At 40.1% G+C, this 26,852-nt stretch overlaps 1 protein-coding gene across 2 annotated transcripts in view; it reads right to left on the reverse strand.

The window, feature by feature from the left end:
- Positions 1-19,976, reverse strand: part of TRPC3 (transient receptor potential cation channel subfamily C member 3) — a gene marked incomplete at both ends in the record, with an annotated part of 42,747 nt that extends 22,771 nt beyond the window's left edge. For both annotated transcript variants that reach the window (XM_082482961.1, XM_082482960.1), the window contains 2 exons: positions 10,006-10,777; positions 19,744-19,976. In XM_082482961.1, coding sequence (XP_082339087.1) covers positions 10,006-10,777; positions 19,744-19,976 — 1,005 coding nt within the window. The remainder of the gene's footprint in view (positions 1-10,005; positions 10,778-19,743) is intronic.
- Positions 19,977-26,852: the final 6,876 nt, after the last annotated feature.

Genomic DNA, 26,852 nt, shown 5'->3' on the forward strand with positions numbered 1-26,852 from the left:
AGAGCTCTGCCCACCTTTCCCTTTCTCTCCTCCTCTCCTTCACTTCCCTGTCTATATCTGTCACAAACCATTCCTCTTCCTATTACTGTAATCTCCCTCTTGTTTGCTCTTGCTCCATCAGCTTTCCCTTCCCAACAGTTCTGCTTGTGTTACCTTCTGAAAGTATGTAAAGCACACATTTGTTTTCTCAGTTATTAAAAAACAACTCCCCCCTCCTCCTATTCAGACTCTTTTCAGACCCTAATCTTTTAGCAACGCTTTTCTTCTTCCCCCCCCCTCACTGCTTCCATTTTGTACAGTGTCATTGGCCATTTCCAGATTTGTAGCTCATTGACTATAGCTGTGAAGCCTTACTGTGTCATGCAGAAAAACAACCCAACTACTTTTTGTTCATCCTTACTCTTTCTATCTTTCCTCAGCCTCCTCTGACCCTTCAACACTTTGGGACCGTGTCCCAAGTTATGCCCATGCACTGTGACCCTTTCCGTGCAGCTATTAAACTACTGCACCACGGGTGCAGTGATGCTGCTTTTTGCTACATTCATACCTTGTGTCTGGCACGCTGCTCACAAGTTTCACATTCTTCATCCTTACCCTTTTTGCTGTCTCCCTATAAGCGAGCTTATATCTATCTTTTAGGTGCTGGCTTTAACCATCTCAGCTTCTCATGTGTGTCAACATCACAAATTTTTCATCTAACTAATCTCCTCTCTTCTGACAAAACATTTGTGGCTACATTTCAAAATTTTAAGATACCTCTGTAAAGCATGCACATGTGAAACTTCGCTTGCACTTTTGTTTATGCTTGTATATGCCTTCCACCACCTCTGTGACATTACCTATAAGCTCTTCTCTAATAACTACTTCAGTAGAAACCTTGGTCTTCATTTATGCATCCATGTCCTCTCAGCTAGATTTCTAGGACATCTTTATCTGAGATGCAGCCTCTGATTTCCTCACATGAGGCTGTAGTTGCAGGAGGAAGCTTGACTGAACCTGCCAATTTTACCTTGTATCGAGTGTTTCGGTGCCCAACTGAAAATAGCATAGCCTTCTTTTTCAATTACTCCACAGCTTTTCTTCATTCCCCCCCCTCCCCCCGCCATCAAAAGACTAGCCTGAATCCTCTGTCTTTCAATTTTTGCGTGTTTACTGTTCATTTTCAAACACTGCCTTTTTAAAATTGCTTTTGGGTGGGTACATATTTTTCCTTTGTGGTTCCTGCCTTCTCAGAAATGCTTCCTTACTTCTTCTACCGTCATAATCTTATCATTTTATCTCAATTTTTTTTCCCCAAATCCCTCACTTCCCCCCCCCCTTACCTAAGTAACTTTTACCCCCTTGTACTACTAGTTTTGTTAAATTTTCAATTTAGCATCTATAAAATGGGATAGAGAAACTAACATGCTCTTAGTAGTTTCAAATTATTTTGGGAAAAGATGGGAGAAGAGGCTACCCAGGATAATTGCAAGAATTGGCTATCAATCCATAGGTCAGATTCAGATATGAATAAAAATGAAACATTACTGGAGACAAACAAATACTACTAGGAATTGTGTTATTATGGAAGACATCCCAGATACAGACTTGGAAATAACCACTCCTAATCATAGGCCTAAACGGGACTCAGTTATTTCTGTTGGTCATAGATGACAAATTAATTCAGTTGTCAGTGAACCAACAGGACTTGAGGTTATTTTAGATTTGTTTTTGGTAACCAAGGAGAACAGTACAGAAGAGCCAATTATAAAAATAATACGGAGATGCGTGATTATATTCAGTGAAAGGATTAGCAAGCATACATATGACTAAGATTTAAGACGTTTAAAAAGGCAAAGTCTCATAAGAAAGCTAGTCAAGGGAGTGAAATGTACTTACAAGCACGGAGGTCCAAATGTAGAGAAGGCTTTTACGTAAAAGATGTGAAAGTGATTAGACATCAGAGCCTACAAAGACAAAAAACTTTGCAGAGGAAGACTCCAGAATGGTGGCTAGAATAGCAGTCTTAAAAAAGACGAAGGGGAACAGTCTTTCTTGACAGTTTAGTCAAGAAAGTTTCATCACAGAGACCAATAACTAGAAGTATAAACTACTAGAAGTCAGGCTTCTAAAGGATGCTAAGCAAAGCACAAGGAGGTAAGACAATGTAAAGAGAAGACAGGGATTTTCTTCAGTGAAGACAAGGTAGAGACTAAAGACAAGTCTAGTAAAGCGAAAAACAATACTGTGCCTTCAGTTTAGTAAAGTCCTATGTTCTTAACACTGTTTATATTGTTTTCACAACAGAGTTATTATGTATCTGTGAGAACCTGAACACTCAAATTTCCAATTTCAAGTAAGAGTTGCTTACTTATTTCACTACAGCTAAGGAAAGGCATTTATTGAGATGTCTGAGCAAAAATGACAATAATCATCAGATACAGCATAATGTTAATACAACAAAAATAAGACTGGTAATTGATTTTTCTTTAACGCTAAAATAGCTGTAAATCCACTATTTGCAGCACATGGGAGGATATACTAACTGCAATGACTTCAGTAGTAGTACTATACAGCTAAAAGAGAAACTACATTCATTCTCACCTGAATTTGCAGGCACTTGTAACTTTACATGAAAAAAAAAGTATTTGTTTTAGTATTAGTTCTATCTATCCTATGTTCAAAGGTGACATCTCATTAAGGTTTAAGAAAGTTTAGTTTAGACAGTTTCGTATTATTCAAGTGCTTTATGACATATCACAACCCAAATTTTGTCCTTGCATGCATGAACATCAGCTGTCCAGTTGCGGGAAGTGGCTTCATTTACAAGGTCAAGTGCTTATGGCAGGGGGGTTGGAACTAGATGATCTTCAAGGTCCCTTCCAACCTAAACCATTTTATGATTCTACGATTCCTGTGCTAACTGTGAAGAAAGAGAAGGAGAAATAGTGGACTTCTAATAGTTAGGGAATAACAATAGTTACTCTTGCTAAAGGTTCACTCCATCTTCTTTACTATTTAATTATTCTCTTTTTTCTTAAAATAACACAGAAATGTAATACCAAAAGTTACATTACCAAGAAGTTACTTCTTAACAACTTCCAATGTGAAAGTCAGGAAAATCTATTTCCTTGTGTTTAAGCTATAACCAAGACTCTCACACATGCAAGTACACAAGTACAGCCTAGCATCAGGTTCATAAAATGTAAACATTCAAGTAAATTTCTGCTATAGTTACAGTAGTGTCACAGGAAGACTGCTATTTCAATAGACTACAGACTGTTTCATTTCGCTGCTCTCTTGTGACTGCAGACTCATCCCCACAAATGTGTCAGAACTCCGGACTGATTCTGGCAGAGGGTGCAAAGCTCCTGCCCTCACAGCTCACTCTGTATTAACTGGCATCCCAAAAAATACACTCGTCCACTATGAATAGCCTTGTCAGTTCCTGAAGAATAGACTGCTTTGCATGGATTGTTTGCCTACGACATAAGAGGTACCCGCATTTCTACTGAAAAATTACCAGTACTGCATGTTTCTTGATAACAGTAGTTCTTCCTTATAAAAGTTATCCTTATTGCCAGATAAGATTAAAGATATGATGGATTAAATTTTATTCTGTCAAATTTAAGGATTAAATACAGGCTACATTACTTCCAAATGCTGTTACGAGAACTGCAAACCAGTATGTGCATTGTTAATATCTGACTCAGGCTTTCAATCTTATGCTAAGAAAACTTGTCAAATTTCCCTCTCCAGGTCTTTACTTACTTATGTATTAGCAAATCAAATTTATCTCAGTCTATTTGATTGCTTTACAGAATTAAACAGACAAACACTATCCACATTGTAACCATGGGACCCAATTCTCAAGCAATCTTCTAGCTCTAGGGTGTTGTGGGAACAGCAAAAACCAGAATCTGTGGTCTCGGCCATCCACATACACACCTCTGCTTACTCTTGAGAAGATACAAATGAAGCCAACAGATCACTCACCTTTTCCGTATTCTAAACAAGGCTACCAGAACTCCCCCTGTGGAGTATCCATGTTTGAAAAGCCCTGCTACATACTGTGGAAGTTGCGAATTCTTTAGCATGAAGCTAATCTTCAGGGGAACACCAAACAGAGCGAGGCACCAATAGATCTGCTTATACAGTGGAGTTCTTGGCCTATTTTTTGTCATAATAAAGGGACTCAGCTTCCTTGATCAACAAAGTGCTTCTTCAACAAATTCACAACCTAACTTAATTGGTTTTACTAGCTAAATCACCTTAAATGATAGCTCTCAAAAAAATTAATGGTTACACAGACATCTTTGTAACATTAAAAATATCAACCTGTATTCTGTATTTCACAGATACCACAGCTGACACCAGTACATAATGGACGACTGGGATTGCAGAACTGTGTCTCATGACAGTTTCAGAGGACTCTGGCACACACCAATGGTTGGGTCTCAGCCTGTCCAACTCTGCATATTCTCATCTCACTCATAACATTAAAGACTACCTTGTGAGTTCATCTAGAATTTTGACAAAGAACCTATCAATCTGTTAAAAAATGAAGCATATGAACAAAAATCTTCAGCTGATTTCGCCCGTAAGATTTTTAACTATTCCAAAGAAAATTTATACTGGGGAGTTACATGCAGTCAAACAAAACGTACATATCTGTTTTCTTTTGAGAGCACCACATTCCTGTAAGCACCACGGGCTGTTACCATGCACAACTGCATAACTAGTTCACACACATTATATGCAATCATAGATTTATGTTAAGTATTACATATTAAATGGCCGTTCTGAGATCACTTACACAGACAGTTTGCATATATAACTACAGGAACTGTATATGCAAATCAAGCACATAATTGCACTAATGATTATGGATCTAGGCCCCGTCCTTTTAAAAGTTGGACCTAAACGTAGATCAAGCTTGAACACTCTTTGTTAGTTCAGCTGAGATAACACTATGTAAATTTACTTGGAACACTGACAGATTCCGCTTTTAGATGCATGTCCACATCTTCCGTTGGTTTCAGCAGGAGCTTTTAGCAAAACTGGGAACAGGGATTTACGCTACATAAAGCGGGACTACGATCTTTTTGATTCTTGCTATGATGGACCAAATTCTGACATGATATCAGCTAGCGCAATTTCCACCGGGAGAATTGAGCTTGCTTACAAAGGACAGTAATTAGCTAGCATACAGAGACTATCACGGGGCTTTTTAGCTACCTTGTCCTGTTTTTTTCTACAGTGACGCCAAAGGAAAGTTCCATCAGCTGTTCTGACTGCTAAAAAGTCTCCCACCACTGTGCAGTAAAAGTTTTAAAGTTCTCAGGAAGAAGGGTTAATATCAATTAACTTTAGTAACCCACAGCAGCCACAATGGGCAAGGTCTGCTAAAAACAGAAGAACAAGAAAACATAAAAATTGGGAATATTTGTATGGCAAAGTATTTTGTGGTGCTATGAAGATTGGAAAACATGATTCTCCAACTATGGTAACGAACACTTTTTTTACATAAAGACAATATACAGTTCCAGACTGAGCTTCCCTAACCAGTCTATCAGGAACAAAGCAGTACATCTTGGAGATCTCCAACTACCCATGAAGACAGATGCCAGTAGAACTCCACTCCATAACTTTTTCTAACTTAACAGGTTTTGTCCTTTTCAATAAAAGAAAGAAATCAAACCAGAAGGTTTGATACACTTTGAAAACATTTTCTGAGCAGACCCATTGGTTATAAAAGCCCTTATAAATATCAAAATTGCTGAAGAAACTCAGAGTGAAGCAGAATTCTGTTTTTGCCATCTTACGACACAGAACTTCATCAACAATGTTGCTTTCTTTCTAATTATCTCTACTGCATATAAGACACCCCTAAAAACCTAACAAGAGAGAATCTAATCAGCTGCATTAAGAGACTGAAATTTGGAGTGTTTGCAGTAGGCATGGAAGAGTGACGATTTTTTTTACGATTTGGTGGCAGTCTTGACTCAGATAAAACAAATGGGAAATTCTGACATCATCCAAAATCCTGCTGTCAACCCCTGGAACGGGGACTAGGATCACCAAGGAAGGAAAGAGAAATACTGTAGTTCCTGTGCTAGCCACAGGGATGATATGCTGCAATACTGGCCACTAAAATGATGTCTTGCTGCTTTGACAGCCAGGCACTGATAATCTCTGCTATTCCCTTAGCTGGTTTCCAGACCTAAAGAGGAGTCACCAGCATGTTCAGACAAGCCAGCCATGCTTTACCAGGATTAGAAAATGCAATAAAGAACCTAAAGGGAGGAAGATAGAGATTAAAAGAAAAAAGAAAAGACAATTAGGTGAGCACTTAGAAGGGAGACAAGAGAAAAGGAAATCCAAAGAGTGAAATGAATAGAAGAAAATAGGGGAAGACAAGTGGATGCAAAGAACAAAAAGGGGAAACAGTGGAAAGAAGAAACTACAATAAAACAGATGAAGAAGAGCAAAAGGAGTAACAGCAGCTTGGAACAAGGATTTCACAAATGAGTAGGAAGTAAGGAAGCTTGAGGATGAAAGAAAGTGAAATGGTCTTTTGGGCTCCTGTTTCCCCATCTATTTTTACTCATTTTCAGTACTTATTTTTGTCTACATGTTTTGTATCTTCCAGGAGAAATTAGTGTTCATCAGTTTCTTTGAATCCTTCCTCCTTACTTCTGAAGAGAAAATAATAATAATAAAAAATCACTGTAATTAATAAGTTTTTTAATATTTATGGGGAATTGACTGTCATGAATGAATGTCTTAAGCCACCTTCCCACATTCCTAATACACTTGTGCAAACTCTGGTTTGCCCATGAACAGCAGAACTTGTTAGTGTAAATCATAAATGATGGAGGCAGACTGGACTTTGCATACACAAAAGATGTAAGGTTCAATTTAGCAAACATTTACTAGGAAGCTCTGCCCTCAAGCATTTTTAAACAGGTTCACCCTATACTCTGTGGGAAAACCACCTAGAAAAATATTTTCTGTACAAGTGCTCCACATCCAGGAAGCGTGTTGCTGAGAACATGCATAGGAAATGCTATGGGCCTTAATGTACCATAGATAGTAAAAATAAATCATGAATATCATCAAAAGTCCCTGTAAACAGATTTGTTCATTTTCTGTGGGAGATGAACTACTTTGTCCATTTTTCTTTACCCTGAAACAATTTTGCTCAGTGTTGTGCTATAGATTGAATTTTATTGGAATATTTAAGCATTTCCAGTGATGATCCTAAAGGAGAGTGCACCAGAAGTCTATCAGTCATTCTGCCTCATAGGGAATGTGACTGTCAGACTAGAAGTCTTCTCCTCTGGGACGTGACAAAGCACACAGTTATTAGCAAAACATATTCAGATTACGTACCTATAGAAAGGAAAACGCTGAAAAGACAGTTACAAATTGGACTTACATCAAGTGTGGCAAGCTCTCACAATGGACTTCTGTAAGTGCTGCTTGCTTTCTCCTTGATCTACTTCTACAGCTCTCAATGTGGCATCTGGTATTACATCCATGCCACAAAAAGCCCCATCATACCGGCCCACAGCTCCAGTGGAATACAGTTTTCTCATCAGCTGTGCAATTTCAGCCCTTCCTGAATTTGGTTTAATGGTAAGGCTAAAAAAATCCTTGTCTCTTCCTTTTCCTCCTCCCTTTTTCCCTTTTCCACTACCCCTTCTCCCGACGAAGGGTGACCAAGCATCAACGCCAGAGGAAAACAAGCAACTCTCCTACCAGGCTTGGTAGAAACAGAAAGAACGCCCTGAGATGCATAAGAATCAGAAGGAAAAGAGACAGATGTGAGGTCAGTAAGGAGAATAATTATTTCACTGTAATGTTTTGATTTTGATGAGAAGCTGGAATTGCCATGCTAGCAAGGATCCAAGAACAATTCCTGCTGTAGGTGCCAAAACTGAATTATCTTATACACCTCGCAAGGTCAGCAGCTGTCTCAGTGCTATTCAAAAACAGCGAAATCTGTGAAAATAGTGGATTTCTCGTGCTCTTAGGCATCCCAAAATACCAATGAATAGAGACTAAACAGTTGAGAACAAGAAAAAAAAAAAGAAAAAATTGAAAACCAGAATATTGTATTCTGTGACAATTTAATATTTTAAAAAATGAAGTAATTTTTTAAAGTTCTGGTTTGAAATGAGAAATCCAACAAAAAAACATCACTTTTCTGCCTCCAAAATTTCAAGCTATTCCTTTTCTGCTGAAATTTGTATTCATGGGATTAGTACTTATGATACAGGAGCTTCCCATGAATTTGTACATTTAGTGAAAATTTTCTATTCAGTTCTAATCATCTACATCCTCCCCTTACAAAAACATGATACAGCTTGCCTTAATTTAGCTTTTGGTGGCAGAGATTGTATTTCAGGTTCCTAGGGAGTTGCGTAACACAAATTGAGTCCCTAAGCCCACCAGTGTTTCTGAACACAGGTATAACAACAAAATTTGTATGCAGCATCACAAAGAAAAAGATGGGAGTTTCTAAGGTGCCAACCCAAAAGAAAAGTTCTAAGAAACTGCAGGAGAAAGGGCGGGGGGACAACATCCAAAGGTTTGTGTCCACAACCACCAAAGTGTTATTCAGAAAACCAACAAATGCAGATATAACAAAATTTTCTAATTCTTCAATTTTACGTTCACAAAGAGCTTTCCCAGTTCAGTACTTTTTCAGCAGAGGAAAAAGAAAAATCTGACATTTTTCCTATATTCCTGAATAAATACATTGAGGAAATACTCAACCCATTTGCCAAATTACACGTTACGCAGCATGGCATGAGGGGATTCCTTCAGCAAAGGAAGAAGAGGAAAGGTTTAAATTGACTTTTACATTTTATTAGTGCGTGGTATAATACATGAGTCCTCCTCAGCACTGAAACCTAATTTTAAAATTATCTTTTTATTCACTCAGTTATAGCTATGTCTGGAGCTATTCTTTCTCAGGAGTCTAAAACTGTTTCTTCCTCTTCTGGTAAAGTTCAGTTTATTAATTTATGATTTCTCCAGGTAGTTGTACATTTTTTCTGAGTACTCCACAGTGTTAGCAATGCTTGCTGTTGTTTGAAAAGGTTAATGCATTGTTTGCCTCTCTCGGATCATTTATGAAGATATTAAACAAAGAAGTGACACCTAACTCTGACCCTGCAGAACACCAGTAAATTTTTTGCTAAAACTAGATAGAATGCTGTTAATATCACTACTTCCTGAGAACAATCTGTCATTCCCCAAGCTGAGCTTTTCTTATTACATGCAGTGTACTGGGGTTTGATTTGTTTTGTGGGGCTTGGGGGAGGCAGGGGCAAGGGGGGTTGTTACTGTACATTTTCAAGGTATTCAACAAAACTGCAATATCATAAAAAAAAAATGCACTGGGCAACAGTTAACTAAGTCATTAATTGTCCAATGGAGAGGCTGAAATATGTAGGAAAAGTCAGGGCACTGGCATACTAAACCAGATACAGCTCAAAAACAGACAACGGAACCTACATCTGTAATCAGTCTAACAGCTGACATTTCTAAAAGGTGCATCAAAACCCCCCCACTTTCTGTATTCTTAACAATTTGGAGACATCATTCAAAATTAGTACAAATAAAAAAGAGGGAATAAAGTCAATGCTGCAGCATGCTCAAGAAAAGCATAATATTTCTGCTTCTTGTCAGCATTTATAACTAAAAACGATCTTTGTCTGCTACAGCAACCAAAATCGTTTACCATCTGCTGCAAGGTTATCAGAATACACACTGTCCCTTTTTCCAATTTTCTCCAAAAACACTAGGTGCAAAAGCAATTTCACTTCATTAAAATTTCTTTTTTAAAGGCTTACGTATTGAAAACTCAAAATCACGAATGACAGACAATAAATATCATGAAAGCATTTGCAATTGAAAAAGCAAAGACACAGGAAATAATTTCAAGCATCTAAAGACATCACAAAGTAACGGCAACTTTAAAACAATAACAGAGAGAAACACCAAAACTATTACCTTGAATTCTTTTTCAATGTTGGCCAACTTGGCAAGTTCATTGCTGAGTTCTAAAGCAGTGAGTACTGGATCTTCACTGGAGAGGGACAGATAAGCCGGACTAGCCAGTCCTTTGTACGCATTTATTCTTGACCTAGAGTGACTGAAAGAATCATGCTTTTGCTTCTCTGTACAGTCATTACATTTACAGAAATAATCATGAGGTCTTTCTATCCTTGCTCCTTTCATCAATAGCATGTGCACGACTTCGTATTTTTGGCAGTGGGCAGCTAAAATTATGGGAGTGATATCTGGAGAAAAGCGTGTACCGTCTTCGTCATAGGAATAAAAATCATCATCCTGGAGCTCCTGCTCACAAGGGCTCAGAGTCAGTCGCTTATTTACTGAAAACCCAGGATGATTCAAAATTGCTTCCACTATCCTAATGTAGCCCTTGCTGATTGCGAGCAGCAGGGCATCTCCAATCCGTGCCAAGTTCTCTTTTTTTAACAGAAGTTCTGTCACTTCCAAATGTTCATTCCCTACAGCAAGCTGCAAGGCGTTTTGGCCCATGTAGTCAACACAGTTGACATTCAGTGTTTTTGACTCCTCCAGCATTTTGCGCACCACAGGTATGTTCCCATACTCTGCTGCATCTAGAAAGCGCTCTTCTTCAGCCGTAAGACTGGTGCCCCTGTTGTTGAACATGAATGCTGGGCCTCTAATGGCCTGTCGCCTTCCCTTTTCCCTCATCATAGTCATACGTCTCAGAGATGGACTTTCTTCAATGTACCTAATGAGAAAACAAAAAGGTAACAGAATTTCATTGTGTTGGTTATTTGTAGCTTCCATTTCTCCTGTGGCTACAAAAATAATGACTTATTTTGTCCCTTGTCATTTGCCCATCTACTGACAAGAAGTATACTTTATTGTGATCTTTCTGCTTTCATGCTTGCTTGCCTGCAACCTAAAGGCACTTACAGGTTCAATGCCAAAGGCTATTTCTGTTTTATTAGCATGGTCAAGATTTTTTTTTCTTTATGTAAGATGTTACTTCTCTTCAGAAATCCCTCCCAACTCACTTAGGTGTATATATATAAAAAGAAAACACATCTACTATACTACTTTCAGTAGTGGTTAATACCATCCACCATAGGCATTCAAGCTGATGGTTTAAGGAAGGCAATATTTATGCTTACCATATTGTAGTTCCCATAAATAAGAGGTGAAAACAAGTTTTCTTCCTGATGTCTTGTCAAGCAATACACAACGAAGCCTGATCTCACACCTTCTACTGTTACTACTAGAAACATTACCAAATCTGGAAGATTCTACTCATGAGTCAGTTTGGTCAAATTATAAGTCTTTGAAAAACAACAGTTCATTCACATTCAACAGACTTTCTGGATGCTAGTGACTAAACTGCTCACAGATTCCAGACACCGGGCATGTCCAGTGTTGATGGGGATCATCTCTCACTCCAGCTAGACTCCTGCAATGCTGTTGGGTTATGTTCAGCCTACTTCTATTATACATCTACCATTCCAGGAGCTGAAAGAAAGAAGCTATCTAATGTTATTACATGAATATATGTTTGGTTTTGTTTTTTTTTTTTAAAAGCCCTCATGCATCCTTGTAATACAACCAAGAAAAATGGGAAAGTCAAAGAGCTATTGAATGAAAATTGGGATGGCAGGCTGCTCTGGAAAGAGGAAACCTGGGTGTAAGAAAGTGAGATTGTTTAGGAAAGGGAACTGAGAACCAGGGAAGCTGTGAACTCCCCTCAAAAACTGGTTGCAAAAGCAGAAAAGGGGAGAAAAGAGACGGGGGACAAGACAAAATAAAGGGTAGACAAGCTAATTCAGAGAACACAGAAACTGGAATTATGAACCAGTGAAGATACTGGCTGAGAACAGTGGGGAGCAAACAGGAACGGGCTGAGAGAACAGACAGAATGGATGCTGAGCTAGATCTCTAGCTAGGTAAGGAAACTAGAGAGGGGAGAGGAGGTTCAGAGAAGCAAGACCAGAAATTGCAAAGAAAAGAGACCTAGGACAAGAGGCTGAGGAGCAGACACTACCTAGCTAGAGAAAACAACAGGAAACAACTGCCTGAAGAGGTCTTAAACAACAGAATAGATGGGATCAGGCTAAAGTGGCCACAGCTGGGGGAAGAAAAGAAGCATTTATGCCTGCCACAGCAGAGGCCAAAGGCCTGAAAAGGTACTCGGGATAGATACCAGAACCTTCCTTCACTACTGTCTGCAAATAAATGTGAAACCCATCAGCAATCTCCCCTTCCTTTCTAGTCCAGCTCTATATTGAGAAAGACAGCCTCCAGCTGCTATCAGTTAATCCATTAGCTCAAGGGATAGAGATCACTTGAGCTGATTTGATGGGCACAGAGACACCAATGCAGCTGATAGAACAATATATGAGTTAATGGAGGGTGTGCTTTGAATACATATAACACTATATATATGCTACATAGAGACAAACAGGCCTTAGAAACTTCAAATTGGGTCCTTAAGTCCTATATGCCTCTGTTCCTCATCTATAAAAATGAACAGTTGGCTCCCACTTTACAGGAGCATTGGGAAAATTAATTTATTCACTTCAGTGAAAAACTCAGAGATGAGTAAAAGGCCAGACAGAAAAAACTGAAGAGGAAATTAATCCTTCTACCCTCAGTGCAAAAGACAGGTAATGTGCATTAGGAGAGATGTGGGTACACATAATGAATGCTGAGGGCAAAATATAATATCAAACAGCCCTTTTTAAGCAAACCTTGTCAGTCTGCGAAAGGACAGAACCAAGGGAAAAATGGCACACACACGGCGCACACAAATGCTACACATTTAAGTGAACATAGTGGAACCTGCATGGGCAGCTTCAAAAATCTGCAAATCCTAATTGCTGCTGGTTCAAATCCACAACCTCAGCAACATTCTTCTAAATGCAGTCTTTTTTATTTTTCATGTGATTTTTCAACAATGAGCTTAGCTATATTTCCAGTGCACAAAATACGCCTCTTGGCATCACTGGATTTCCCCATATGCCGCAACATCAGCCCTAACGGTTTTCATGGGGCATAACTAATTCCATTCAAGTTGTAAGAGTATGTCTGGCCTTCCAGCTATCTGCATCAGTTGTAATAAATTCAGCAAAACATAAAATCTTAATCACTTTATCACAGCTACAAATATCGTAAAAGCTAGTCCATGCTCTGAACATTTCAGTTAACACAAATGGGCAATTCCACCACAGACCAAGTGAAGAGATTGTAATACTCGTTGCTAAGGGCAGGTCTCTCCTGGGCTGAAGCATTTAATCTTTTTACATTTTCATCTGTGGCTGGTATTTCTGGACTACCAGAAATCACCTGGGTGGCACTGCAGTACAAGCAATGCTAACTCGTATTTACTTTTTGAAATATGTGCCAAAACTGCTTTGCCAAGTATGACAGGATCCTTTTTTTTTTCACTTTTGTACTCTTTAAGTCTATGAAAAAGGCTGCATAACAGAGAGGATTTGCGACTCTATTAAACACAAAACTGATTTAATGTGTTTAAGCTCAGGCATATTTCATATTTGGTAGTACTCAGATATAAATATTTGAGCCCAGAGTGTGTATGGTGAACAGCCACAGCATGCTACTACCTTATTCCTCAACAAAATCAGAAATAAAACCAGAAATGTTGTCTTTTCATAGTTACCTTTCAAACAAGATCTTATTGTCTGCTATGCTGCTATGTTTCTATTCTTCCTCCACATCTAAAAACATACAGCTACAGAAATGTAATTGTTTACTGTAATGCTATAAAGAAAAAAAGTATGTGTATTAAAAAAAAGTTAAAAAGAGAGAACAGATTGACTCATGCTGACTTACTGATTTAAGAAGGCTCTAAACTGCCACCTTGAATCTCATTTATCTTTTATGAAATACATAACAATACATTTTCCACTATATATTCAGTGTAATTTTTCAGGATATTTTGAGATACGACACTTATTTTCTGTTTTATCTATCTTTCTTTCAAAACCCACTGTCTGACTTAAGTGACTCATCTGACTTCTGTAAAGAGAGATATATCCTTCCAAAGGTGTTACATTAGAATAACTTCCCACTAAGGAAGATTTCCTTAGCTATAAATCTTGTGACAGAAATTATATATTTGAAGAGACTGCAGTATCTTCTCAAAATAAAAATGAAAGTTGCTTGGTATTTTAATGACTAAAATATTGTGAAGACCTCCTGAAAAAAATAAAAAGCAAAAAATCTTGTATAGCACCACACAGCCAGCTAGGTTCAGACTGTTAGGTTCATCCATACCTCCTTCCCCTCTTCTTCCCTCCTTTCCTCAGCAAATTCAAAGACCTTGAAGCCAGTGCAGCTCTGGTCAGAGTACTGCAAGCAAGATGCATCAGGTACAAGGTCCCCTATTCTGTTTTCTGCTCTCCTGTTCTTACATCTAATATTTTTAAGCTACCCCAAAGCATGAAGAAAATGCTAAAAAATTTAGTTTTAACTATTTCGCTGTTTTCAGCACATTTTATATGTAATATTTACCAATGGAAGTAATCAAAACAACAAAATCTCAAGTCACATCTCTAAATATCATTAGACTGGCTTAAAAATATGATTAAAATAGAACTAAGTGTACATTAATTATTTGTGTTCATATTCTCAACCTTGTCTCTGTAAGGAGCTGACAACTTACATTAAAAGAGGGAAGGAGAGATGGAAAGTATGATGCCCCTCTTCCCAACTGTTCCAAATAGTTGAAAGAACAGAAATAATTAAAACTCTGTAGAATGCATGGCAAAGAAGCCACAAGAACACCAAGCAAGAAAAACACATAATTATTTCATATTAATTCTTCAGCAGAGATGCACCATGACATTAAGTAAGTTGTAGTCCTAGTACACAAGTTGGATAATCACACTACGTGGTATGCAGCAGGAAGGTGAGACAACAGAATTCAGTCCCCTTTTGCTAGCATGAAGCAGCAGCTGAGCCACTCCATTTTTTCCCCAACTTTTTTTCGCATTTCACAGCAGAAAAATGGCCAAGGGGTCCATAAAGCTTCAAGCCTCTGTTTGCTGCCCAGCACTAATAAGAAGTATAGAACTGGGGAGGAGCAATCATGTTAACAAGTACATCAGTTCCACCACATCTGGACACATTTCACTTGGCCCTAAGTGTGCACCGGTTAGGCAGCTGTTTTGAGGAACTGAAGAGCTTCACTGGCAAGAAAGAACTTCAGAAACTTCCAGGCTGGTACACCAACCTTCAGAATAATTCATTTATCAGTATAAAACAAGGATGGTCTTAAGTTAAAAGTTTATTTCCTTAAGTATATTGCTACCATTAGCCATTTGCCAGCTTAAGTCTAGTTCACTGCTTCCTACTTAGGCAAACTCTCAATAACTTCAGTGATAGCGGTAAATGAACATAACCCAGTACAACATGATTAACAATTAACCAAGATGTGATAGGACCCTAATTCAGCCTCTTGTTGAATAATACGAAAGCACAATACCTCCATTTCAGCTTTGCAGCAGAACTCTCACATTAGTGAGGCCATGGCTCCTAAAGAAGTATATCACCTTTCAAGACCTTTACCTAGTGGTAAGTATGACCAGTTTTCAGATAAAGCAATGTTAGGTACATTCTGAACAACTAACTGGTTTGTTACATACCAGGTAATGTCATAAGACACAAAAAAAACTATCCTACATTGTAACATATTTATGTTTACCTTAAATATTTTCACCTAAAATGTAGGACGGTCATATGAAAAGTATTTTAAAAAAATTCCACTAAGCAAGCAATGGCCACTTGTCTCTTGTGTTTCGTATGCACCACATTTACTATAACCTTACATTGCATCGTATTGTTGCCTGGACAGTTACTCCTATGTACAAGGCTAGAAATTTGAGCAGCGCAGCCACTGCAAAGGACTGGAGCAAGCATTATGATTCCTCTGCTTCTACCATGGATTATTTCAATTACAGATTTTTACTCTGTTGGCCTACCCATCCCTTTTCACATTCAAACTTTCAGAGTTGTAGCAGAAGGACAGAAACATGGGACAAACAGTTGACCTGAGAATTCCTCGTGTTCTTTCATTATCTCATCAACAGCAGTTCAAAAGATTTATAATCTTGTTTCTATTTTTTAACACTGCAAACTGCATAAGCTATTAAAAAAAAATAAAAGAAAAAAGTGAGAAGTTGGAGAAACAGAGGTTTCATTCTGGGCCTTCCCAAAGCCATAGAGCTATTTTCTAACATCTTACTGAAGAACAGCCTGTTACTCTCCCTGAACTATTAAATGCAATAAAAGATGGCATCAACGATTTACAAGCAGTTCACCCCACTGCTAAACTGCAGTACAACATCAGTAATCTTGATTCTATTCAAGCCCTGAAAAGGAAACGGAGTCCAGTGATTATAGACAGCTCAGATAAGTACAGCACGGAAACGCCAATGGGCACACACATTTAAAAAGCAACACCACCAGAGTCAGCTGCACAGGAGATATGAATTGTGCCTCTTGTTCTGCCAAAAGTAACCTCTGAGGTCCTAGGTTTAAAATGAAGGAATTATAATTGCTTGCTCCCAAAAGCAAGTGCTCAGACATGCACATACATATGAGCAGCATTTTAGCTCATGACTCGTGAGATCTCTTAAACAGCAGCTCCTGGCTCTGTGCAGGGCCACGAGCAGTGTTAGAGGGGCAATTCGCCCAGCCTCACTGCCTCTCCCAAATGAGGGCTTTGCCATCCCTCCAAGCTCTGCTACAGCCACGTGCCAGAAGAGGCTGCTGGTAAATCTGTTTCTTCACCAGTAAAAATAGCATCACATTCACATATGTTTGCATGGAAGTTTGCGCATGTTCCACACAGTTTGGGAATCCCCGCACCAAATCCAAAATGTATTAAATGAAAGCTTCCTTCTCCCTTCTTTGAACTACTGCCTGGGCTTTCCAGAAGAGGGAGGCTAATTCAGCTGAATAGCAGAACATAAATCAGGCCAGCTGCACGATCTGACTCAGGTCTATACTCTCCCACTGGTCTGAAATGACACAATCCATCATCCAAAATGTCCTCATGTCAGTTCACAGAAGTTCTGGCTCCAAACTGGAAAGAATTAGTCAAAAAATGGAACAAAACACAATGAGATATCAGGAGGTGTACACACACTTAGTTTGTTCCTTCCCCTCCCGCCTCACAAATTGTGTAGAGCTTTTTCCTACCATTACTCTCCACTAACTCCTCAACAGAAAATACCAACCATCTGAATTCCTGTGGGAAAAAAAGGACTGTATTTTGATGACAGCAGTGCATCTATGCACACACAGAAAAAGGCAAACATCTCACCAGGAAAATAACCAAGTTAATAGGGCTGCAGCAACAAAGAATTTTAAAGCCCCTTTTACACTCAGCGCTTTATTTGTGTTCTGTCATTCCACTCAGGAAACTAAGCTATGATTTTCAGAGAGACTCAGGAAACCGGGCATCCAATGCCTACTACATTTAATTTACAGGTTCTGTCTACATTTTTTCCCACTGGGACATATAGTACCTTGTGAAACAAGTATTACATCCAGTCTGCAGTCTTAGTGGGAATCTGAGGTTAATTACTTTTTCCAGCAATATGTGGCACCGGAGGGAGCCAGCTGTACATTGACAGACACCTTGCACAGGTTACAGCTTTCAGAGTGAAGACATTTCAAATACCAACTAAGTGCATCTTCTTGTGCAAACTATTTCACATCTCCCTGCCTCTTTCCCCTTGCGCTATTTGTCAATACTGAATATTTAGACTCCAACTTCTTCCAGACAAGGATTCTCATATTCACTTTGTGCACACTAAAGCCTTACGTGCGTCAATCTGAGTGCATTATGAGCAAACTGACACTCATACTTATCTCATTAACATATGCTATGATTTTAGGCGTTAGCACCAAACGCAAAACATTATTCCAGAAAAAAAATCCTGCTGCTATGCCAAGGATGACCGCGGGCACATAACAGGGGAAAGATGGGCCTTTTGCCTCTATGTGCTGTCAGTTCAATACACTCCTATTACATTGATTGTCAGCCCTTTTGTCGGTCCACTGGGCACTGGCTCGCAATCACTGCTGTCATAGGCTCCCAGGACAGGATCCACAAGAATTATATACTGGGAAGCAATTCCAACAGACGGAGCTCACTCCAGGCTCAAATGCCTGTAGCTGTGCAAACTGAACTCTAGGTTTAGTCCTTGGTGGCATAATACCCATTTCTTAAAGAAAGGAATATGCCAACAGTTCTAGGAGGCCAGTAACCTAAAAGGGATCCAGAAGTTTAACACTCGCAGCTTACAATACATCTGAGCTAGCTTCAACTGCCTAGAAATAAAGTGTCTGAGTCTAAACTAATCCTCTAGGCTCTTTTTATGGTGAATGGAGAAAGGCAGACACCTCAAGAAAGAGGATAAATGACTATGCTGGCTTACCCGCTGCAATTTCCTCTCTCATCCCATCATCTACAGAGGGAGCCTAGACAAACAATTTACGCGCAACTAACTTTCAGACAGCTAAAGATGTGCAGAAGATTCCTTCACTTGAAGTCTGGATTGCCGGGTACAGGGTATCTGTGAAGAATTCCTGCACTGGGATGGTAAACCACTTTTATTTGTGGTTATCCCACTCTAAGCGCTATTCTAATTATTTCCGTACTTTACAGTTGTCTCTAGAGTGATTTTAATTAAGGCTACTTCTATAAATGCTGAATATATTATCTTAAAACTCAAAATAAAATGTTTGTCATCCAGTAATTAAAATATTTAATTAAGAATTAAATATTGTCCTGAAAGTATAAAATACTCAAGTAATCCTCAGAGGTGAGTCTATCTAAACTGCAGCGTGTTATAAAAATAAGTGAATAATTCATGGACAACCTACATTTTGTAAGTCAGAGAAAAGAAAGTTAACATCCCTATTAGGAAAACTGAATTTGTTTCTCTTGCAGTAAGTCTAGTCATGGTCAGTATTTATATATACATGAATGCATCTTAAAAAGCAACAAACTGAAATTTCCGAAGACAACATCAAACAAGATAAGGTGCATCTCAAGAACTGAGGCTTTTCCGCACAGGTGTCCTAGATTTCTGTGGGGACTCTGCTTTTATCGCAGCCTAGATTTTTAAAAAAATATGGAAGAGGTGCATTAGCACCGCTAGTACCAAAGGGTGCAATGGGCTCTCTGAACCTTAGCTGAGCCAACAGTCAGGTATTCTCGGCAGCTATGCTAGTAGCCAAGAAAAAAAAAAAAAAAAAGAGAAATAAGAAAGCGATGAAATCTTTGATGCCCCAGCACCCTGCCTGCCTTCTGCTACCTGACGGAGCAAAGCCGAGGGGCCGTGAGGAGGGACCGGGGGGCGGAGGGGGGCCGGGCAGCAGGTAGCGACCGGACGAGTCCCCTCAGGGCACTCTCCCCGAAGCCTCCGCACTTCAGCCATGGCAAACCGGCCCCGTCTCCCCCTCGCTGCACCGGTCGCCCCCGGCGGCTGCCCGGCCGGCCGGGCGGGATGCGCTGCTGCCGCCGCCGGGCCCGCCTGGCCGGGACGGAGCGGGGCGCCACAACTTGCCGGGGACGCGACGGCCGGGTCCGTCCGTCCGCCCGAACTCCCCCCCCCCCCCCAAACGGCGATTCCTGAGGGGAAGTTGCCGTCCAGCACCCTCTTAACCCACCCCCGGGGCCCGACTTACATGGTGCTGGCAAAAGGGGGGGGCGGGTAGTAGCCGTAGGGCTCCCGGAGGGTTTTAACGGCTCTCTGAGGTGGCGGAGGGGGCTCCGGCCCCCCATTGACGCCTCTCCAGCCGCGGCGCCGGCGCTGCTGCTCCTCTTCCTCTGCCCCCCCCTCCTCCTCCTCCTCCTCCTCCTGCTGCGGGGGGAAGGTCACTCTCCCCTGCTCCTTGCTCTTCCTGCTCTTGCTCGACATGGTCAGGGTCCCCTCAGGCGGCGGCGGCGCCGGCTGCTCCCGCTCCCGGCCGGCCTCGTCCGGCAGCGTGTGTGGCGGGGAAGGAGGCAGGAGGAGGAGGACAGCCCTGCCCGGCGGGGGACAGAGCACCTGGAGAGGGCAAAACCCTCACCATAAAACCACCGCCGCCCCTCCGCCCTCTCCTCCTGCCGCCCGTCAGGAAGGCGGCGCGATGCGGAGCCGGGAAGTGCCGGGGAGGCGAGCAAGACACAGGGCTCCCAACGGCGGCGGCAGCGGCGGCGGCTGCTCTGCCCCTCTCCTCTCCCTGTCATCATCCCTCGCTAGGACGGCATCGTTACTGAGGCAGAGGGGCGAGCCGCGGCGGAGAGGAGCAGCCGCCTACCGCAGCGGGCGCTCCGGGAGAGGAGGGGACGCCTCTCCCCCCTCCCGCCCCCCTTCCGCCCGCCCAACGGCCGCCTCGGCCCGGGGGGGCGGGCGAGGGGTGTGAGGGGGCGGCGGCGCTGCCGCCACAGGGCCGTTACAAGTGTCCCCTCAGCCGCCGGCCCTGAGGTAAAACCTTCTTCCCGCACGCCGGGTCTTCAGGTACGGGTGTCGCCGGTGCTGTAGGGAGTCTTCGGGAGGTGCCCCGCGGTACCGAGCTCCGAGGGGAGCCGTAGCGCCGGAGCAGTAAGGGCGGTGAGGCGGTGGGCTGCCACCAGCGAGGTCGTTCCCTCTAAAATGGCCCACACAGAAAAGGGGTGGACAGCCCGGTCAAACGCGCGTTAAAGCTCCGTCGTTGTTCTGAGAAATGTTCCCCTCCTACGCTGGGAACAGCTTGAAGTTAAAACGTTCAGGTGGAAAGAGGCGCTTGTTTTTTTTGTTTTTTTTTTTTTTTTAAGGGGCTTACCCGTGATAAAAGCCGGGCCGAGGTCGCCAAAGTGTTCCACACGTCTCTGGCCCAGACTTGGCCGCTTTAATTCTGCGTGGTGTCAAACTAAAAAACAGTGGGAGGATGTTAAGACACCCATTGCGTGTAATCAGAGGTAATTATACTCTATAGATACCCGTCACAAAGATTCTTGCTGTATGGAGACATATTACTTTTACTACAATGATATTTTCAGTGTATTATGCCATAGGGAAAATTATTCTATGACAAAAATGCAACCCCATTAAAATCGAGGCAGGGTATGTGTGGTTTTACACACAGAGTATGCGGAACAGTAGGTGCACAGAGACTGTGTGTCAATTTATATATATAATAAAGCTATTCTTTTGGTAATGTACTGCAGAGATGCCATTTTGCTCTTGCTTTAAACTTTTTTGAAGCATTGTGTGGCCATCAGTATAAATTTGCATGAACCTGTATTCAAAAACGCAGGTCCTACAGAAACTGAAATTCATGTAAGCTTTCCAATTACTTCAGAGAAAGTGGACTTTAGATCCAAGTATAACTGTTTAGATAGAATTCTCACTGCCGAGCATCATTAAGTTGTCTCTTAGTATAAAATGCTCATTACCTCACACTGTACACTTGTTTTCAGCATCAGCCGTGTTTTTGCCTTTGTTGTTTTCCATATGTACAAAATTCATACTCATGAAGCACAGGAAACACTAACCAAGAGTTTCACAGAGATAATGTACTCAACTAGAGCTTTGAAGAAGGAATTGGGTTTTGGTTTTGTCAGTTTAATTAGTTTTCATCTCGGACTATTTAGGGAAGTGGTTTTTTATGTCTTTCGTCACATGCAAAAACCCATTGAGTTTCAGTGCAATAAGGTACATGGTAGAGCAAATTTTGCTCTCTAAGAAACTTATATATAGTGTAGCTACTGTAACTTTGAAGTACTTGGGGTTATTCATTTAGGACAGTCTAGGTGTCTAACCTAATTAGACATACTGTATCAGTATTTTAGAGCGTAGCCGTGCAACAATCTGTTTGCATCTAACCTTGTATGTTTGCAGGGGCCCTTTGACTTAAAAAATGATACTGTCCATATTGTATTCCTTTTTTTAAAAAAAATCCTCTGTTATTATAGTCGGCTACAGGAGTGGACTTTCAATTGCCTCTAGAATTTCCCTTGAGAACAAAACATGAAAGTACAGCTGAAAGTAGATAAGAAATGCTCTTGCTTCCTAAATGTATGCTCAGAGCAAGCCTTCCACAAATCAAGGTTTATTTTCTTTTCAGAAATAGATAAAAGAGGGGGTTAATATTGGTTCTTAGTTTAAAAAAAGTCACATTCTTGCTTTTTGTGGTGCACTTCCCATCACTAATTTGAATTATGTGTTCTATGGGCTGTGTTTTTCATGATTTAAGTATTGTCCAGAGACTGGTTTGCTGGTTCTACAATGAAAGCTAACGACTACTATCTATTTAGTTATCCAAGTCACTGATAATACTTGACTTGTGAGTCATCCTTGTGGAAGCCTTCACGATGCTTCTCTCCATTTCAAGAGGTAAAAAGATGATGACTCTCCAAGTAATTACAATACTATATATTATAGTATGTATTTCATGCCATAGAACTTCCACCTAAACTGTTTCTGTAGTTTGCCTCTGAGCAAGCCATGTGAGACAGCAGCAAAAACACCTTATTAAAGTCATGGTATAGAACTATAAATGCTGTGTAGAAGGCCACTTTTTCTGCTAGACAATATCCCTGCAACATGGACTTCTGACAAATCTGATTCCCTTCACTGTCTATGTTACAGAGGAAATACCAGTCAAATTTTTCAGGGAATTTAGTATTCCTTCTTGATACTGAAGGAAAAAGATAATGTAAGAAAAATTGACCAAATCCTTTTCTTGTACTCACCATACTGTTACATGGTTCCTAATGTGCATCTAGATTAAGTGCTTTTCTTCATCCTGCCCATCCTGCTTCACTTCCTTTCTGGTCAACCTGGACCAGCACTTAGCTTGAATTTGAACTCTACAGAACAATCATAGTGGAGAAATTTTCCCCTTTGTTTATTTGAAGGAGACCCTACCTGAAAAACAGCCGGGATGGCAACAAAAGGATCCATTACAAATCTCAAATATACTTTGTATGGTTACATTCTTAGAAATATTTGCATTTCCAACTGAAATGTGTAGAGAAACTATCTCATTCACAGTAAAATTCTGTATAGAAAATTTACCACACTTTGAAGTATCAGACTGCTACCAGAATATGGTATTGGAACAGGGATATGAAAATCCTTGTCTGATTAACATTCAGCCATAGCTGCCTTACCTGACAGTAAGAATTTAAAAATCATTGCTGTGTCTTGGTGGTATGGTTGAGGCACTGAAGTGCATATTCAGACAAGCTACACTTGTGAAACAATAGAACAAGCAAGAGACTTAATAGTAGTGAAATTACACCTTCAAAATCCTGGGCGTGGCCGAACGTTCTCGAAAAGGGATTTCTGTTCATGAGTCATTTACACATTTTTGAAAACATTAATGATGTCAACAATGCCAAAATCACTATTCTTCTCAAAAATATGTAATGTTATCAAAGTATCAGAGAGATGTCAACATAGCAAAACTGCAGAAAGCGAGTGAGAAAGGATGAGTAGATTTGAAATACCAGGCAGAGCAATACAGGGAACCTTGTGCCGTCTGTTGTTTCAGTTGGTTAAAGACTTTATAGTCAAAGGCTGTCAAACTAATACATTTTGTGAACACTGACTTGAATTTACAGGGTTTTGAAGTGATGTCATTTTAATTTAGAAAACTGCTTCCTGGAAGTTACTTAGACAGGAGTAAAATAATGAAAGGTATACTACTATAAGGACAGAGACTGAACAGAAAAGCTTGAAAGATTTACATCAAATAGTGAAACATAGCAGATATGGTATTATATTACTGAAGGTGCTAGATTATTCTTCACGCTCTTGTTTTTTAGGACATGGATTTAATGCCATAAGTATTTCATGTTGGAATTGGAAATGCAGCCAGACTACAATCCCTCATTCTTTTCACCGGACCAGCTTGATCAAGACAGGATGGAATTAGGTTGGAATTACGTTGGAACGGGGGTTTGTTTGTATGGATCAATTACTCTCTGGGGAATTTTTCTGTCCTTCTCAAAATTATGAGATTCAGATTTTAAAATTTCTGTTGGCAGTATTCTTCAGCTGGAGGGAGTGATCAAAAAATAGCTCTTTAAATTGAAATTAGCTGTCCAAAGAACCAACAGCGGTAAATTTCCTTGAAATATTGTCAAAAACATAAGCTCCATATTTCTCTTTCCCATTTTTTTCAGCTTCTTTAAGTTAGGCAAATGAATGGAGTAAAGATCTGAAATATGAAAGCAGATAGCACAGCTGGCATTTGGTATACAAAAATATCAGGAAATACATTCAGATTCTTAGACAGAACTAGCATAGCAGTAATCCCTTTCAGATCTGTGAGGCACCTAACTGAGTGGATATGCAAATCGGTAAGACTGTGACAACTGATGGAGAAAAAGGTCATTTAATGAATATGCTCAGGGGTTTTCTCTTACCAGAATTTCTCTGAGAGGTACATTTCAACAGTGTTAATTTGAAAATAAATCTAACCTGCCTGTTGAAAATTTGATTGTTGACACCAAGACCTTCATGTTGAAACTTAAGTGATTTAGAGTTAAGAATCAGCAAGATCTCAGAAACTTCTGGTAACAATTTCCCTCACAGAACAACCTTGTATGTCATATGATTATGACAAATTATTATTTTCCTGCTTTATAAAAAAGTAAGAGTATCTTCTCTCAAGAGACAAAACTGTTTTTTATTTGCTTGAAGTGACGGGTGAAGAGAGGCAAAAAGACACTCATGGTAATGCTAGAAATAGAATCCAGGTCGTGCAGTACATTGAACCCTTCTCTAACGTGTGTGTGTACTACTTTCATGAAAATTGGGAAGTTGGTGGGAATAGCAACAGAGTAATGAAAGCAAAATTGGCCTTCTTTGCCTCATACTGGGAATTTGCCTACTTGCCAAGAACCCAGTGTTTTCAAGGACATTTAGCTCCTACATCAAGGACTTCTATGAAAGTCTAAACAGGTTAATCAGCATGAAGAAAAAAGGAGGAGTGATGTGATGTCACTGATCTGTAAGCAGATCCCAGCCTCAGAACTAATATTATGGTTTAAGGCTCTTAAATGAGATGAAAAGATAAATTCCTGAGACTCGAGCCTGTGATTTCATGCACACTGTGCAGCCTTTCAGGCCCATGCAAAGTGGGTGGGTATAAAATACTGTCAGATCACCTACTGGAAATCAGGCCCTCAGAGCTATGTGTTGCAGTTGTATTATGTGGTCTACTTTATGATATTAAAAGGTCTACTGAAGTGTCCTGCCAATAAAACCATTAGATAGATACTACATACATTTTGAAAGGTCTGCAAAATGTCTGTCTAGACAAAATGGACAAATACTCTTTTTTTTTTTTTTTTTGCATTAAGTGGCAACTGTGTGTGTATTTACATATATGCACCTGTTATTTCCTTTTTTTTTTCTAAGGCCAGCCAGCTACGTCTTTAAACAAATCCAATGTCTTTTCACACTTTTGAACAAATCCACAGGATCCTGAGCCTATGCCAAGTAAGTTTTATTCCTCTCTTTTTACTCACACTAGTAGAATTTAGAGGTTAACAAAAGTGCTACTAGGAAGGAGACTGCAGAATCAATTCCCTTGTCTGTATGTTGCCCTGGGGACTGTATGTATCTCATAAACTTTAAAAAGTATAATTTCAAAAGATTTGTTTTACTTATAATTTACATATAAGGCTGGATTTTCTTCCTTAAATTAGTTTCCCTATCCCTGTGTCAGTCAATACTCCTTGAAAATGTAGGCATCAATCTTAGCCTATTGTGGAGTGCTGGCAACCATGTGATAAGTAAATTTATTGCCACAAGACAAAGTCTTTAACAGCTAAGTTTTCTTTTTGACAGTGCTTCAAATATGGGTGGATGAATGCAGTGCACCCTACTGTCCCCTTGCTGGTTGACAGAAAAATTTGTCCCATGGATGTATTCAGTGTTTCAATAAATGAGACTGTGGGTTGCAATGGATGTACGGAGTGCAGAGTAGCTCTTCTTTTAGCAGATTACCAATGATTTCAGTTCTGTGCAAGTAATTAAGTCTGAATATATTTGGACGCAGTTTGATCTTTCTCTAATTGGGGGAGCAGAATTTGAGTCACCATGGGGATCAGAATAGGGGAAGCAGGACGTAATAAAAATAATAGCAAGAGACAGGTCATGTGATGAATTAAAACAGTTCACAATGAATTTTAAACCAAGAAACAAATGGATTTTTCCCATTGTTTTGTGAGTTGATATTGTAATGTATTTTAATTTGTGGACGCATTCTCCCTTGTGACACCTTAGCAGAAAGAAATTTGAACAGCAGCTTACCATTATAAAAGACAAATCGGAGTGACAGGCATGGCTCCCTGAGGAGGAGAAAATCCATCCTGGTTTGCACCATTCAAAGCTCTGTTGTCCAGGATGTCGGGCCATTTTGACTGAAAGATTACCTGATTCTGTCATAATTCAGAACCTAATTTTCTTAAATCGCATCAGAACCCTTGGATAAGTACCATCTGGTACTAACTACTTTCCGTACCCCAAAGCATTAAATTCCTCTTGTTGGAAGAGGAGCAAATACCACAGCTCACTGTGTTGATTGAAAATGTAATCTTTCCTTCCATGGGCTGCTGTGGAATAGGTGATAACACTCGACCACAGGTGCTAACTATTTGAGTGACAGCAACTCAGTGGGTCATCCAAAACTGCTTCTTTGCTATATTGGAGGAATGGGCAACTACAAGAAGAGACGATTAAAAGAAGATCCTGCTAAGTAATGTAGCTATGATGTGAGTGGGAGTACATCCTCCTGCAGAACTCCCAAGACATTTG

This window comes from Vanellus vanellus (assembly GCF_965231255.1).
Source record: "Vanellus vanellus genome assembly, chromosome: 4".
Taxonomy (NCBI): Eukaryota; Metazoa; Chordata; class Aves; order Charadriiformes; family Charadriidae; genus Vanellus; species Vanellus vanellus.